The following is a 17,575-nucleotide window of genomic DNA, read 5'->3' as shown; positions in this document are numbered from 1 at the left end:
AATTTTAAGGTCCTTTTTGAATACTTCAGTTCCCCGAAGAAGCTAGCATCTAAATAATATAAACCTGATAGTTCATATTTAGAAAGATTTTTAACTTGTACCAGGACAAAAGTACTGTTCACTTAAATCTTACATGTTGGTATTGCTAGGTGGATCTTCTCAAATAGGTCAGAATCTTGAAAATATTAATACTGCCAGTGTTATCCTGAAAACATTCTTTTTGGAAGTAGTCTTATTGAGCTTTGAATTTATGCATAAATTTTACTTGTTTTAAGTGCAGTGTTCTATCAGCCGGGCCATATTGGCAGAGCTGTGCAGACTCCCCCACAGCTCAATTTACAGAGTTCTCCATGATGCTAAAAAGAAACCTGTGTCTCTCTGTCATTCCTGGTCCCCAGCCCTGGCCTTAGGTGGACACTTTCTGTGGTTGTAGATTTTCTTCTTTTGCACATATATAATCTCTAATCATTTGAAACCATCCTTGGTTTTAAGTTTTTTTTTTTTTAATGGTATTTTTTTTGGTCACCTTTTAGAGCCAGTCCCAGCAGCCCAACGTCCTTTTCTCAAGGCCAAACTCCATCTGAGCGGGGCTCTTGCAGGTGACAACAGAATTTGAGTCGCTGGCTACCCAAGTCACACATGTTTCCACCCAAAGCCCAGTCCCACCTCTCTGATCCTTGGCCCATCTTTTGGGCTCACGACACGAAGATGCTTAGGAGAGAGCTGGTGGTCCATCCTGTTCTAAGGTCTACTCTCGACAGCCGCTCTGAGGTAGCCATCTACTGTCCCCACTAGAACTCGAGAGGCCCTGGTTCTAGCCACAGCTCATGGGCGGTGTCCCCCGGGCATCCATTCCTCCATGCCTGGGCACCCCTCTTTAGAGTCTGCTGTCTCCCACTCTTTCCCTTCCCCCACCCCTCTGTGGTGCTCTCGGTGAGTGAGTGGCACACTCTGCCAGCCAGGTCGTTTTCTGAGCGGTGTGTCTTAGCCCGTCCTGGCTTCTATGACAGCCAGCTGTGGATTGTGTGCCATCTAAACAGCAGACACTCACCTCCTGCAGGCTAGTGTCTGCTGGATGGCTGCTCCGGCTTCACAGTCGTATGTTCCCTGTGTCCTCTGGGGGTAAAACGTCACTTTTATTCAGACAGTATCCCTACTCTAAAGGTTCTGTCCCCATGGCTGAATCATAAACGTGTCCCCATCCCCGACTTTCAGAATCAGAGGGGATACAAACATCCTTCCCATTGTGCTCCCATCTTTTCCCACCTTGCCGCTGTGGCTCCATCACTCCCAATTCTGAAGATTTCCTCCCAGCCTTTCATGAAAGCCACCTCACGAGCCTTCTCTGGAACGCCCTCCTTGTCCCCACCCTCCACCTGATTTAAGGCTTTAACAAGTGATTTTCCACAGCCCCCACTTGCTCATATTACTGCTGAGGAACCAGAACCCCTGGGACTGGGGAAGGTGATTGCAGAAGCTGTTGGTTTTGATGAATCCATTCAGTGGCTGTTCTTATCTGGCAGTGAGTATTTGAATGAGTGAGTCTGTTCTTCCATGCTGGGTGTTGGAGCCCCTGGGGAAGGATTCCAGGCCAGTGAACCTCCTGATTCTTAGAAGAATGCTGTTGTGCTTCTTTCCTGTGATGCCAGGAACATTCACTGAGTTCTTAGATTTATATCCTCGACCTTCAACAGCCAAAAGTTCTATTCAGTGTGGTCCTTGCTTTTTGACCTTAAATACTAATAGACACAGATGTGGGAACTGACTGTGATAAAGAGTTGGATTTCTCCCGAATCTGTGCACCCTGAGGAGGGGAGGTGATGGGGTTCATGTTTACTAGGCAGTTAATGGAGTCTATTGGACATAAAGTGCAGTACTGGGGGCATATGCTTATATTAACTTTTCTTGATATTTTTGCCTGTTTGTTTTATGTCCCCCCCCCCCCCGTGTGTGTGTGTGTGTGTGTGTGTGTGTGTGTGTGTGTGTGTGTGTACAAATGTATGCAATTGTGCAGGTGTGCATGGAAACCAGAGGATAACTTTAGGTACCACCCTCAGAAACCCTGTCTACGTCCTTTAAGACAAGGCCTCTCATTGGCCTGGAGGTCACTCATTAGATTAGATTATCTGGCCTGTGAGCCCTCTCCCCGGATCCTCCTGCCTCCCCTCCCCAGTGCTGATTACAGGGGTGCACCAGCAAGCCTGGCATTTTTATGTGGGTTCTGGAGACCTAACTCAGGTCCTTACACCCACGGTTACCTTCCTTGCTCTGTCTTAACTGTGCTAACTCAAGAAGGCTAATGCAACCATCTACTGTGCCGTGGAGAGGGGCCTGTTAGCAACCTCACTGATTTTTCTGCCTCATTCTCTGGCTATTAGTGGTTTGGTCTCACGCCCGTCTGTAGAATCGATGCCGTTGGTTAAATCCTCAGACAGACTGGCCCCTGTTCCATCTCTGCTCATGTCACACAGATGTACTAAGGGACTCCAGTGGATTCACAGAGGGATAGTGACCTCTGATGTGGGGCCTGGCTACCAGGGATGAGATATGGGTGGACTAGGCCATCCTGTGCCAGCTCCACAGGCCCCCTGTGTAACAGGCCATTCTGTTCCCCACTGGCCCACTTTATCCTTTGAGAATGAGCTGGAGTGGCCAGACAAGGTCTGAGAGCCCCCCAGACTCTGAATAAACTGGATGCAAAGCACCAAAGATTCTTTGAGGTGGGCTGGAGAGATGGCTCAGAGGTTAAGAGCACTGGCTGCTCTTCCAGAGGTCATGAGTTCAATTCCCAGCAACCACATGGTGGCTCACAACCATCTATAAGGAGATCTGGTACCCCCTTCTGGTGTTCAGGTACATGCAAGCAAGCAGAACACTGTGTATAGTTAATAAATAAATAAATCTTAAAAAAAAAATTCTTTGAGGTAAGATGTAAGCTCGCAGACACGGGTCTCTGGGAATGGTTCTACTATTGATGGCCTGGGCATGGATGTGGGTTTGTGAGGATGTATAGACTCGGTTTACCATTCACATTCATGGGAACTGCCAGGAAGGTTGGTTCCATTTGGATATTTGCCTGGACTATCAGCTGGTATTCTTTCCTTCTCTTGAAACTTAATTAAATTAACTGTGTGTACACATGTGTGTGTATGCATGTATGCACATGAACATCAGAGGACAAACTGCAGGAGTCTGTTCTCTCCTTCCACTGTGTCAGGTGCCGGGGATCATACTCAGACCATCAGGTGAAGCAGCAGGTCCCCTTACCCACTGAACCATCTTGCTGGGCCAGTTGCTCATTCTTAATTCAAAAAGTCTAAAATCTGAAAATCCCAAACTGTGACATGTTTAGAGCACTGTGATGACCCTGAACGATGTGTGTTCTTTGCACACACAGGCCTTCTGCACAAGGCAGGCTTGTCATCACACTTATAAATGGCACACAGGCCCCTCTGGCTTTTGTGGCCTGGGGTGCTAAAGTCAGTTCACATGGCGCCCCATGAAGTCACAGGTAAAGGACCTGAGGTGCAGGCCCCACACGTCCATGATTCTTAAAGACCTTTTTTTTTTTTTTTAGAAAAATAAACCAATTAAATAATACTGCCCCCAGTCAAAGCAGGCTTTTAATGGGTTCCACAGGGTGGGTGTTCAGTGTGGCAGGTCCCAATGAGCTTGTCTGCTTCCATGCGGGGATTTCAGTCTTGTGCGGCGTGGGCATGGTTCACACATTTTATGGCCGCGTTCTCCCCTCCAAGTGCTGCTGTACCATTGTACAGATGGAGGACCTGCGTGCCCTCAACAGTTTACCTCCTTTTTGGTGGAAATGAAAAATGAAGTAATAAATTAAAGAAAAACACAAAGTAGAATTTCTCCCTCGCTTTCCTGGGGCAGCCATGGAGGAACAAAGAACCAGTGTTTTTCTGGACAACCTAATCAAATTCTAATGGCTTTTATGTGTTGACTTTTGCTCAAAGATCCCTCCTCCCATGGGAAGGCTGCTGGGCTTTCAGGGTGTGTACAGAGCTTGTATTGGAGCACCAGGCTCCAGGGCAGGGATCACCAAACTCCAGCCTCAGGGTCAAACCCTGCCTACTGCCTATTTTTGTTAATCCATTTAAAGCAAAACAACCAAAGAAGCCTATTTCCCAACTCAGGAAGATTCGGTGGGCGTCCGATTCCTGTCCGTTGATGAAGCTTGCTAGCTTGCTGCCAGTTACCCTTCCTCTTCTCTCCATTGTTCTTTGACCCTACGATGACACAGCTAAGTGCCACTTGCCCTTTCCAGAAAAAGCTTGCCAGCTTCCCCCTAGGAAGGCCAGGGAAAGGAGAAGACCTTTCCTCCCTGGAATGGATGCTCTTTCCTCATGGTCTCCAGGGCTCAAAGGGAGAAATCAAGGGAGGGAGTTAGCTCACCTGGAAACCTTCCAGAAGTTACCTGTTGCTTATGAAGATTACTCTTCACATTGTGTGTGTGTGTGTGTGTGTGTGTGTGTATGTGGAGGGTGTGTGCGTGCATACACATCCTGCTTGCAGAGGCCAGAGATTGTTGTCAAGCATCTATCATGTGACACTTTATTTTCTGAGACAGAGTCTCTCATTGAACCTGGCACTCAGCATTTCCCCTACATTAGTTGGTCAATGAGTTCCAGGGTTTTCCTCTCTATTTCTCCAGGGCTGGGGCTAGCCACTTTTGGACCTGAACCACTCTACCTGTTTTTTAATGTGGGTTCTGGGGCTCAAAACTCAGGCCTGCATGTTTCCATGGTAAGGAGTTTGCCAATGGACCATCTCCCAAGCCCCAGACCCTTCGTTTTCTGAGCTCCTCAAGTTGACATCTGAACAGCAGCATCCCCTCATCCAGCCCTCTTAGTCTTTGATGGTATCTTGATTCTGGGCCCACGGGCTAGTTCAAGAAGAGCGGTATTCCTGTCTTCCTACAAGGAGCCGAGCAACACTGATCCTAGATTGCCTTGTGCAGACCTAGCGTGCTGTCTAGAATAACTTCAGGAGCTTCTAACTTGTCTCTATGCCAGGCACATTTTAAACAGTCTGTGTAGTAGCTCAACCTTCACAACCAGCACAGAGAGGTTCCCTTTCAACCCCTCACACAGCGAGAAAACAGAGACAGAGCGTGGAGATGGTGTGCCGGAGGCCACACAGCCGGTATGTGGTTAGAGCCCTGATTCAAACCCGGGGCGTGCTTGGCCACCACCACACACCACACACGCTCTCTCAACTTCTGAGAGGCGCTGATGGTCTTGTTCCATTCATCTTCAGTACGGCAATACTCTGCAGTGAACTGTTGGATGTTTGAACAAAGCCCATGTTCGTCTGTTCTTCCTCCACTTGCATCCCCTGCTCCCCCCTTTTCTTTTTTCCTTTCCCTCCCTCTTCTTCCTCCTTGATGACTGATCTCAGTTGTCAGCCTGACATACCCGGGAAGAGTAACTAAGAGGGAACCTTAGTTAGGAGTTGCCTCCTTCAGATTAGCCTGAAAATGTCTGCAGGACATTTTTCTTGATTGCTAATGGCGGGTGGATTGCTGTGGGTTGTGCTACATCTGGGCAGCTGGTCCTGGGTGATGTAAGAAAGGAGGCTGAGTGACCATAAAGAACAAAGACAGTCAGCAGCATCTCTTTGTGGCTCTGCATCCATCCCCGCCTCTGGGTAGGCCCTCTGGGAACAACTGTCTCTCGCCTTCTCAGTGTGCCACCTAAGGGTGCAGTCCTCAGACCACAGCCCTGTTGCTGGGTGATAGGAGACGGTCACCACACCTAGGCCAGCCACTCTTGTTTCCTTGGGCACTCTGATGGTGCCTTCTGTAAGGGGCTGCAGCTCAGTGAGCTTTAGGTACCTGTCGTGCTTTCTTGTGTGCTGTGGAAAGCATTTTTAGTGTGGTCTGCGTTGTGGGGGTGTGGACGCCTGAAAGCTGGGGACAGAACAGGGTCATGCTCTTGCAGCTGGGGATGGCGACGGGCTCTTTCTGTGCCGGAAGCCAGGCTCCCCTCCTTTGCACTCTGCCTCTCCTCCTCTCCCCCTGTCAGACGGCAAACCTTTGTTGCTGTTTTCTGATAAGCTTCCCTTTCTCTCCTCAGTCATCCGGCGGAATCCCTTTGGTATGGACATCTGCTGCCGGAAGGGATCTCGAAGTCCACTGCAGGAACTGTACAACCCCATCCAGGTAGGACCCCGGACCTCTCTGTGTCAGTGTGTTCTGGGGATTTGAATTGTCCTCCGTTCCTGACCTTATACCTTCAGTGATTGCCTTTCATGTTCAACAGCCTTAATCTGACGTCCAAAATACTCCCCAACCTAAAACTTCCTGAGCAGCAACATGGCCCCACAAAGTGGAAGATTCCATGTCTGACCTTATACAACGGGGCATAGTGGGAATGCAGGTGCACTGAAATATGAAGTTATCTCCAGGCTCTGTGTGTAAGATACATATGAAATATAAATGAATCTCATGTTTAGACTTGGACCCTAACTGTGTATATTCCAGAAACCTGGGGGGAAAACACAAATATGGACCATTTCTTGTCTCAAGCATTTTGATAACTGTAATCCAGGAGCATGTTAGAAGTCATAGAAAAAGCAGTTTAGAGAAGTGTGGAGGATTTGTGCGGGACTGCACTTTTGACCTTCCTGGGGTTTGAGCCTCTGAGGTCACATAGTCCCAGGTCCTAGTAATGGGACTCTGAACTTCAAGAGCCACCAAGCTTGTGAAGCCCCTTGCTGGCACCCCCAGACAGGCATGATCATGGATAAACTTGCCACCCATGCCCCACATGGGATTACTGAGACCCAGTGATGGCCTACACGCTGTACTCTATACTGAAGACTCCCTGGTTGGGGGTGTGGCTGTAAAGTGACTGTCACTGTCTTTCTGGTGTGTTAGTTTAACAATGCAGCAAGCATGGTGTCAGTGGTGTTGAGGAGAAGAGAAAGCTGGACTTGGGGGAAACTTGCTTTTCATGGGAAGCAAGAGGCAGTCAGAGGCTTGGTTACCATAGCAATAGCCACAAGTTGCTTAAGTCTGGATGTGGAGACTCCGGGCTGGTCTTCCTGTGGTGCTGAGAGCTGGTGGTGGGACAACTGAGTCAACGCCAGCCAGCTTTAAGTAACTGCTGAGAAATGCGTTCATGGGGGAGTGATGGCCTGCTCATAATCTCAGGGCTTTATTCCGTGCTGAATCCTCCGTTTTGTATTTCTGTAGTCCATGATGACAGGTGGGAGAGGATGACATATTCTTAGTCATTGCAAAGACACGAACGCAAGAACTTCTTTGTTCCATCTTCTCTTGAGCCTACCACCTGAGCTCTGTTCTGGGGGAAGGGGACTAGAGTCTGGGCACACTCAGTGGCGTCATGGTGTCCAGTGATCCCCTCTTGTTTCTCTGCATTGGGGCTCAAGGTGTGACTTGGACAGAGCAAGCAGGTGATTGCAAACTCAGTGTCTCCTGAGGCTTCTGCTGCTGCCCTTGGTGGAGACTCAACAGGGATTTGGTATTTGGGTTTCTGTTGGTTCCCCAGTGACCTGGCCATCATGAGTAAGTTTCTTAGCCTGTCTACATTGCCATCTTCATGGAGAGATCAAATCAGGCTTTGGTCATACATAGGATTTCTGTATGCGAGAGTGAAAGGCACCCAGGCTACTGTGTCACAAACCATCCTCTCTTTCTGCAGACATCTTATGTTGATAAGCAGCACAGGATGCGTGGGCAGAGTCATTTCCACCCTAGCTGACCCTCTGGGTAGAAAGTCCATGGATTACATCTTGCCCACTGTTTATCTTCAGTGTCTAATACTAGACCTGGCTGATGTCAGGAGTCCTCAAATATTTGTGACTTCTGAAAGTGTGAAAGTCCAAGTTCAAGTCCCCACTTCCCACCCCTCTAGCTGTGCAAACTGGAAGGTGTGATGAGCCCTCTCCAGGTGTCAGTTTCCCATCTTGAACACCCCTCTGGAATGCTGGGAGGGCAGCTCAGTGGTTGGGATTTGTCACTGTCCTTTACTTCAGAGTCAGACATGGTTTCATCATCCCCTCACTGTGTGACTTTGGACAAGCTACATAACCACTCTGAGGCTGCCGCCCTCTTTTATCAAACGCCAAGACTAATACCACATCTTGGTTTTAGGAGTGGTGTGGTGCCTCCCTTGCCACCTGCCTTGTTCACTCCTCGACTCTCTGGCATGTGAGGCACTGGGTGTAGAAGGTGGTGAGGTGGCTGTGTTGGTTATTTGCTCTGTCCCAGGACTGGTGTGCATGATCCTGTACGGTGTCTTGGCAGACCAGTCAGAGGAGAGGTGACCATCTCATCTAGAGATGTCAACCCCCTCCTCAGAGTGGGAGTGAATATTGTTTTAGTCAGAGGTACTTTTAGCCCTGGCCTAAACCTTGGGATGGCTGGGAGGTGGCCCTGGCTGTCACGTGGGGAGGGCATTGGTAAGTGAGTCACTGTCCTTCAAGGATGTTCTGGGCACATTGTCTGGCTTCTCCAGCCCCTGCAGGCAAACACTGTTTCAGGAAGATCACCCCATTTCCCGTGGATGTAGTCTGGGGATGTTTTTTTTCTGGGTCTAGCTTCCTTTACAAGTGGCAATTATGACCCATTCCTGTGCAAAGTCCCTAAGTAGGGCTTTGTTTCTGGAGGAACAGCCCTGGTTAGTGGTGGGCTGTGGAATTCAGAGGAGGAGCCGAACACTCTGATGAGCATAGGCAGCGTCTCCTTCCTGAGTCATCTCTATGCTTGACACTGGATTGAGCTCCCCTGCACTTTCTAATATTTTCCTACCAGCTGAGCTGCTCAGCCTGGAATGGTGTAGTTACCAAATGACAAACCCTTTGATCGCTCTAACCTGAACTGCATGCAGAAATGCTGTTTGCATCTTTTCTACTGATTGGCTATTTGGGCTTCATATAGGATGGTAAAAACATTTTTTATTTTTATTTTTTTTAATATGACGAGAAACTTACCTTATGGCAAGAAGGCACCTTCTTAGTTACCTTAGACACATACCCTTGGTCAGATGCTTTCTGGATCTTGGAGTCATCTAACCGGATCTGCATGTGAGCTCTGAGCTAGATGGTACTTCCCCTTTTATGGATAGGGAACTGAAGCTAATAATTGGATGTGATTTATTCAAACCAATCCAGATAGCCAGTAGGAAGCCGTGAGGATTCAACCATAGAAGGTTCCTGCCAACCTGAGTAGAGTGTACTGTGGTGATATTTTGTATATGTTCTAACAAATAAAGCTTATCTGAAGATCAGAGGGCAGAGCCAGCCACAGAGTTAGCCATAGAGGCCAGGCAGTGGTGGTACACACCTTTAATCCCAGCACTCGGGAGGCAGAGGCAGACGTATCTCTGTGAGTTCAAGGCCATCCTGGGCTACACGAGATTTAATCCAGTCTAAAAGAGAAACAGAGCCAGGCAGTGGTGGCACACACTTTAATCCCAGTACTTGGAGTCACGTGCCTTTAATCCCAGCACTAGGAAGGTCGAGACAGGAAGATATAGCTGGGTGGAGAAAGGAGCATAAGGCAGGAGGAGACGGGAGTTTGGCCCCCTTTCGGCTGAGGACTCAGGGACATTCAGTCCGAGGATTTGTGGAGACAAGATTGGCTGAGGAGTTGGCGAGGTGAGAAGTGGCTTTGACTTGTTTCCTTGATCTTTCAGCATTCACCCCAATATCTGGCTCCGGGTCTTTATTACTAAGAAGACCAATTAGGATTCATGCTACGGTGTGCTTGCAGTTACTAGTGACTGCTACTAGTTACTATCACCATCCCTATGCTCTCAGCAGGAACCACCCTCCCCCAACAGCTGTACAACTAAGGAGGTTTTCAATGGGTAAGGAAGGACCCCAACCGGCCCTGGGACAGTTGGCTGCAATCTGACTTCTATGTCCAGGACTTTCTTATTTTAGCACATTGAAAACCCAGACCATCCAAAGGACATTTGTTAAGAAAAAACAACAACAAAAAAACCCCAAACTTTGCAGTTGATATTCTTAGCAAAATAGCAATGGAGTGTCTTATAATTTTCCTGGTTCGCTGCTGTCTCCCTGGCCCCAAAATAAAACATAATTGCTGATCAGATCAGCTGGCACCGAGTCACCAAAAGTTCAGGAGTTGCCAACCACATGCTCGTGGGCCGAGCCATCTGCAGGCCGCCCCAGCTCAGTGCAGACCCACAGGGCAGAGCACTGCTCTCATCTGGGTGAGAGGGTATAATTGTCCCTGCATGCCAGCAGGGGCGAGACAGCTTGTCCTCCATCCTCCACACCTCCTGGCCTCTCCTGGATTCCCTGAAGTCTTTGTAGAATCATTCATGGGGTTCAGCCCTGCCCCGCTGCCTCTTTCTTTATGTGTGTGCCTGCCCTGTCATTAGAGTGTTTCGGGGGCAGGATGCATGGCTCACTGCTGACCATGAACTTGGACGCGGCGCAGCTAAGTCTGCACAGGGCATGGCAGATTGTATGGGCGCCTGGCTTCCTAGGGTTCCTGGGTCTTGGTGCTCAGGGAACCAGTAGTGTTCAGGTGACCTGTTGTAGGGAAAAGGGGTTCATATATTGCTGAATGTGGCTGAAACTCTGAGATCCCATTACCTCTGTGACAGGACAATCTCTTGGTGTGCTAACGTGCACTTTCTGCTCCTCCAGGGTAACACAGGATTAAGGATGGAATGAAGAGAGAAAGGGAGGAAGGAGGAGGAGGAAAAGAGAGTCAGTGTTCTCTGAGAGTGTAATACACACCTGTGACTACTCTAGACATTTTCCAAACATGATCTTGCTGTTGTCCAATTGCTCTGCACATACTGAACAGCCATTTCCTCTCCCACTGAGCCACAGCCCAGCCCCTCACTGAACCTTTACAGCCCCCTCATATTAAGGTCTCTGATAACTCTGTTTTTCAGAAGGTAACTGAGATGGAACAGTGTGCCAAGATCTGACCTTGCTAGCCTGCAGGAGAGGCCTGGCACTTCCCCTCACCACTAGGTAGAAAGAGGTTCCAGCAGGCTCTCTCTCCTAATGTCAATGTGAGGCATGGGCCCACCTTGGGCATGTGCCCTTGAGCCCAGATAGAAAGCTCTCGGTGGCTGGAGCTGAGGCCATGGAGCAGTGTAGAAGGCACAGTAGATGTCCTATAGGGGTGGCGGCCGGCAGTCTTCTTTCTTCCAGAGTCTGATGTCTGGCCAAGGCAGGGAGAGGACTTTGTGTCCCGGCTGGAGCCAGGTTAAGCAGAAGTCACCTCCAAGAACTCTGCTATTGGCTGGTGTTTTTCACTCCTGAGTCCATTCAGTTGAAACTACTGTGTTGACAAAGCTGCTGTGGTCCACGGATGGAGGGAGCTGTGGAAGTGTTCCCCGCCCCCACCTGGGTGGCATCTTCTACAGTGCTCAGCACATTCTGCTGGTTCTACAGAAGAATAAACAGAGAGAAAAGGCCTCAGAAGAGAGAGAGAGAGAGAGAGAGAGAGAGAGAGAGAGAGAGAGAGAGGTGGAAAATACCACAGCAGAAAACTCTCTTCAAAGGATGAGTGGAGGAGATGCCACGTATACGCGCCCCTCCCCCAAGCCCTGTGCACAGTGGGGATGCTACAGAGGAGGTAGCCTTTAAGCCAGACCTTTGAAGACACATCAGGTGTTAAGAAAGGACAGCATTGTAGGCAAGAACAAACAGCAGGGTGGGGGCACAGTCATTCACATTTAGAGAAAGGGAATGTCCTGGAGTCAGGATGGTGCTGGGGCAGGGCTGGAAGGGACAGAAGCGGGTAGTCCCAGGTGGATTGGGTTGTACTCCTCATCTAGAGAGAGTGGTAGTTAAGGTAGGTGGACAGCAGGGTCCCTGGGAGGCACTCGGCTCACAAAGCAGCTGTACCTCTGATTCAGCCACTTGTGAAATGGTGGGTCTTCTCTAGAGAAGGAGGCCCCCAACTTTGGGTCTCAACACCACTGTCTGTCAAGTGAGAGAACTGCATTTAACCAGTGCCTCTCAGCTTTGGCCACACAGAGCCTTTCCCCCTAGTGGCTGATTTTATCTAGTCTGGGATTCTGCCAGTGTGTCAATGTGTCTCAAAGCTTCTAGGGTGATTGTTGTGGGCTCCAGAGTTTGGAAACACAGAGCTGAAGGCCTCTTCAGGGATTCAGCCACAGGCACCTCTCTTTGAGTCTAACACCAGCCATCTTGCTTTAGCGAGTCACTCAGGTCTGAAGTCTCTTTCTGTATGAAGGCGGTGTTTTCCCAAAGAAGAGGGTCCTTGCTCTCTGTAGCTACCCTGGAAGTGGTGCCCCAGATAATGGACTGGGACAAGGACCCTCTGAAAGGGACACCTGAGCCTCTCCTGTGAGAAGAAGAGAAGAACCCACAGTTGCAGGCCAGCCATCAGATGAGGTTTCCAGGATCAGTTTCTCCTCCCAGATAATCAAGAAGGAGGGAGGCTGGCCGCTTTGGCGGTTGCTGTTTGGGAAGAATGTAGGGGGTGGTACCTGCCAGGGAAGGCCAGAAGGGCAGCTGTTGTTCAGCCCAAGCCCTGCTGCATTAATCCCTTCCTTAGCAGCCACCTGGTAAATGACGAGCCTGTCTCATTGTCTAGCTTTGACCCAACAGCTGTCCACCAGCCAAAGAGGGATCGATTTAGTTTTAAGTCTGGTTTCCTATGCGGAATGGCAGCTGCCTGGCAAAGATGAAACATTGCGTCAACCTGCCCTACCTAGAGCACTTTTTTGAGTGCTGCATTATTCATGGCAAGTGACACCAGGCCAGTGAGGATGGTGGCGAAGCCAGGGACAGTGGGCTGCCTTTGTTGGTCATGGCTAGCAGCTAGCTCCATTATACTCAAGCAGAAAGCTACCCGGTCAGATTTCCAATCAGGCTAGGATGGGTAAGAGACCTGGAATGAAATGCAATTTAGGTCACAGGACAGGATTGCATACTTGAAGGACGTGAGGGAGCCTATCACAGATGTGTGATCTGGGGCCATTTCACCTGAGGAGGAATCAGAGGAATCTGTCTTACAGGTTTGTGAGCGTCAAAGCCATCACATACCCAAGACTGAGTGGTGAAGTGGTTCATTCAGGAAAGGGCTTGCCCACGAAGGAGGGGCTGTCTCTTCTAATCCCAGCACTCACCTAGAATGTGGAGCATAGCAGTGCACACCTGTAATCCCAGAACTCAGGGTGCACAGACGGGGGACCTCTCTGGGGCTTGCTGGCCCTGAGGGCACTGTCAAGGTAAAGCTTTGTTGGTCAGCGATTACCAGTTGTTAGGACAAAGTTAGGAGTCAAACCAAGAGCTGGCCAGCTCTTTCCTCACTGAGAACACAGTCTGTTTTGATTTATGTCAGATCTCAGGCTCTGTACGAGCTAGACACACCATGTATAAAGTCATAGATGCCTCTGTCTACATGTGCAGTGTATGTGTATAAGCGTGTCCACTGCACGCAGGTCCTAGACAGTGAGCAGACACAAAAGCCCCTTCCCAACTCTGGCGAGTGCCTTGGGAATGGGGGAGCTAACCAAGCCCCTCTTTGAGGTGGTGGTGATGTGCCTTTGAGTTCATGGCTAACTCTGTTCTGTTTCGGTCACCAAAGAGTCAGGAATGCCCCTCTTACTCGATACATGGAAATGTGGGGAAGAAGTGCTTGGAACTAATGGGCTTTCTCTAGGGCAGTCTGTGCAAGCAGAATCCCACATATTTCAGTGGGAGAAGAAGCGTTCGGGTGACAAAATGACCTCAGCAATTGCCCAACAGTAACACAGCTGGACAAGCCGCCATTTACCGAAAGTTATTTCCTGAATTACCCTCAATTAGGATGGGCCTCTTCATAATTTGATTTTTCTGTAAATTGCACAGCTCAAGCAGCTTTTTGGCCAATTGGAATTTGACCTTTTCTGATGGTGAGTGTGTGCAGAACCTGGCTTGCTGTCAGGCTCTGTGGGTGCTGCTCTGGAACAGGAGTGGAGGGGTCTTGTCCTCCCAATATGTATGCTGGTGACTGTAGATCTCAGGCAAACGGCTAACCATTTTTCAACACTGGAGACATTGCCTGTAAAACAGGAATACAAAATGCAAAGGTTTTCGCCTTTTCAGCATTGTATTTGAAACTACATCACATTCTAGGCATGTGACAGACAAATCAGGCTATGCTGTTACTGCCGATGACTTTCGCTGGAATGCACTCCCTGCTTTTTCTACTCTGGGAAACTTCTGGTAGCCACTGACAGGTAAAAAGTGAACAAGTGAAATGGGTTTTAATAAGGCATTTTATCCAACCCAATGCATTCAAAATATGGTCATTTCTCTGTGTCACTGATTTTGAACAAATCACTAAGGTAGCCTGTGTTCTCATTTCCATACATTGTCTCGAGTACGGGATTGACCCTCAAAGCATATCCATGGCTTCATCCAGCTTGTGGCTATCACTGCTTATTGGTGTGTCCCTACTCATTTGTACTGGCTTCTCTAGGTGAGGCACCCTCTAGAGGGTAGGGACTGTGTCTTGTGAGGCTTGGGTACCTGGTTGTTTCCTAGCCAGCCACAGGCAGGGACTGGCCAGGTGGGTATTACAGTAGTTACCTTTCTCACTTATTCTAACTGATGATTTAGGACACAGTCTGTCTTGGCAGGGAAGGCACGGTGGCCGGAGTGGCCAGTGGCTTGTTACCCCTGGGTGTCAGAAAGTAGGAGGAGCCTGGCTGGAAACCAGGCTGTACCCCTCAAGGCCTGCCTTCTAGCAAACCACTCACTTCCCCCAGCTAGGCCGCACCTCCTAAAACTTCCACAGACTCCTCCCCTCCCCAAATGGTGCTACCGAGTGCTCAAACACAGGAGTCTCCTGGGGGCATTTCACATTCAAAACCTAATGTGAGGCCTTGAAGCTGTGAATATGGCCATTTTCTCCTGGGCCCTATGAACTCAACACAGGCAAGCCTCACTCCCCAGAGCCAGAGATAGCCAGACACCACATTGGAAGGGTTCCTGGGTGCCTTAGTGAGGGTTACCATTGCTGTGATGGGACACCATAATCAATGAAACATGGGGAGGGAAGGGTTTATTCAACTTCCACTTCCACTTCACTGGTCATCTCCAAAGGAAGTCAGGACAGGAACTCAAACAGGGCAGGAACCTGGAGGCAGGAGCTGATGCAGAGGCCATGGAGGGTGCTGTTTACAGTCTTGCTCATCATGGCTTGCTCAGCCTGCTTTCTTATAGAACCCAGGACCACCAGCCAGGGATGGCACCACCTACCATGGACTGGGTCCTCCCCCATCTGTCAGTAATTAAGAAAATGTCCTACAGGCTTGCCTACAGCCTGATCTCAGAGATGCGTTTCCTCAGTCAAGGCTCCCTCCTCTGGGATGACTCCAGCTTGTGTCAAGTTGACATAATAATACCAGCCAGCACACTGGGGTTCAGGGAAGAAGCGTCCCTCTTTGCTCCAAGCCGATGCTTTCCCACACAGACTTCCCAAGAACTTGATGCTAGAGAAGAGTGTGTCAGCCCTCCCTCTGCCCATCCCACCCCACCTCCCCCTATTATGCAACAGCTTTCCAACAGCACAGTTTAAATGGAGAAGACCGAATTTGGAGCCCTAATTCATGAGTTCAATTCTGCCTCTTTCCCTAACTGGTGGGCCACCTTAGGGAAGAAATTCAGTATCTTGGGGGCTTCGATTCCCTCATCAGAAAACTGGGAGTGACTTATCCTCAGCTAACAACGTGGTATCACAGCAGTTAAGACTTGGGGTTCTTAGAGTCAGGGTTCCCAGGGTCAAATCCATACTTATTGATAAGGCAATTTAGGGTATTCTCCTAATCTCCCTGTGCCCCAGTTTCTTAATCTGTAAAGTGGGGGATACTGGCGGTTCCTAGATCTTTGGGTTGTTACAAAATGAAATGGGCTGGCTAATCTGAACTGCCCAAACAATGACATGACATAGACCCATGCACAGCAGCCAGTGTTTTGTTTTGTTTTGTTTTTAACTTTAATATGTCTACTCTTAAATCTTCCCCTAGGTCCTCAGAATACCTCTGGTCACAGTGGGTGGATTCGGGAGATGGGAGCAGCGCATCCTGTGCCTGCAGGTAGTCTCCTTCCTGGCTTGGCCGCCACTCCCACGGACTCAAGGCACTTTGTGAGCCGGGCAGAGCACTCCCAAGCCAACAGTGTGTTTGCTGAGGCTGGAGACAATGTCTGACTCAGGGAAGGTGCAGGAAGCTAGGACTTCTGTGGCTTGGGAACTTCATTTTTATTTCTTAAATAAATAGAATGAAAGTGTTAGGCAGCTGTTTTTAGATGTTCCTTTTTTGAGCGTTCCCTGCCCAGACATAGTAACTATGTGTAAGCTTCTTCCCGACTCATGCTCCTTGCCCACAGGGGTCTATTTCTGTCATTCCACTGGTTCTTCAGATTTCAATGGAGATGGTTTGGCAGCCATCTTTCATCCGCTTGCTGAAGCTCCCCCAAGTACTGGGTTCAGAGAGGAGCACAGATGGCTTTGGATCTCTCCCCCAGTTAACAGGAGGCCTCAGCCAGCCAGAGCAAGCACAAGCAGGCACTGGGCAGGGCAGGCCTTGAGCTGCCCATTCAGAGAGGATCAGTGGCGCTAATTAGTAGTGGGCTCACTGGGCTTCCATTGGTGAAAGCACTGGCCACAGAGCCAGGCACAGATGCCAGCTGGGGGACCGGAGGAGGGGTGACCTCACCTTGAAGTGCACACAGCCCTGGGTTTGATTCTCAGCAGTGCATCCACAATAGCATGGTGGACGTACGCAGACTTGGAATCCTAGCACTTGGGAGGCGAAAGCAGATGAATCAGAAATTCAAAGTTATTCTTATCGAATTTGAGGCTAGCCTAGGCTATACAAGACCCAATGTCAAAATCAAACAGTGGGGCTGGAGGGATGGCTCAGCAGTTAAAGCACTGGCTGCTCTTCCAGAAGACCTGGGTTCAATTCCTGGCACCCACATGGCAGCTCAAGACTGTCTGTAACTCCAGTCCTAAAGACACCTTCACACAGATACACACGTAGGCAAAACACCAATGCACATAAAAATTAATTAATTAATTAAAAACAAAGCAAATAGGGTTGGGGGAGATGGTTTGGTCAGTGAGTGTTTGTTGTATAAGCATGAGGGAACTGAGTTCAGATCCCCAGCACACATGTTTAAGGGGGAGATAAAAAAGCTGGTGTTTGGTGTGGTGTCCTGCACTGTAGTCCCAACACTGGGGAGGTGGGCACAGGAGGGTCCCTGGAACTCACTGGCCAGTAGTTGTAGAGAATCGGCAAACTTTGGGTTCATTGAGAAGCCTGTTTCAAAATAAATAAGTAAATAAACAAGTAAGGTAGAGACTGCCAGAGGAAGGTACCCAGTAGCAACCACCAGCCTCCACATGCACATATAAATACCCATACACACACCTCCACACATTCATGAAATGCACACAAATGACATAGACCAGACAGAAAGTCCATTTGTTCCTCAGGACGAAGAACTGGAAAACACAGACCCATGGTTTTTGCCAATGGAACATTCTAGTTTCTCTTTTTCAACCAGAAAAGCTGGCAAG

The 17,575-nt window shown here is 49.2% G+C and overlaps 1 protein-coding gene across 2 annotated transcripts in view; it reads left to right on the top strand.

Moving 5' to 3' along the window:
* Positions 1-17,575, top strand: part of Chst11 (carbohydrate sulfotransferase 11) — a 214,278-nt gene that overhangs the window by 106,363 nt on the left and 90,340 nt on the right. For both annotated transcript variants that reach the window (XM_036169944.1, XM_036169943.1), the window contains exon 2: positions 6,096-6,181. In XM_036169944.1, coding sequence (XP_036025837.1) covers positions 6,096-6,181 — 86 coding nt within the window. The remainder of the gene's footprint in view (positions 1-6,095; positions 6,182-17,575) is intronic.

This window comes from Onychomys torridus, chromosome 20, assembly GCF_903995425.1.
Source record: "Onychomys torridus chromosome 20, mOncTor1.1, whole genome shotgun sequence".
Taxonomy (NCBI): Eukaryota; Metazoa; Chordata; class Mammalia; order Rodentia; family Cricetidae; genus Onychomys; species Onychomys torridus.
The sequence above is the reverse complement of the archived record's forward strand: the minus strand, read 5'-3'. Positions and strand labels throughout refer to the sequence as shown.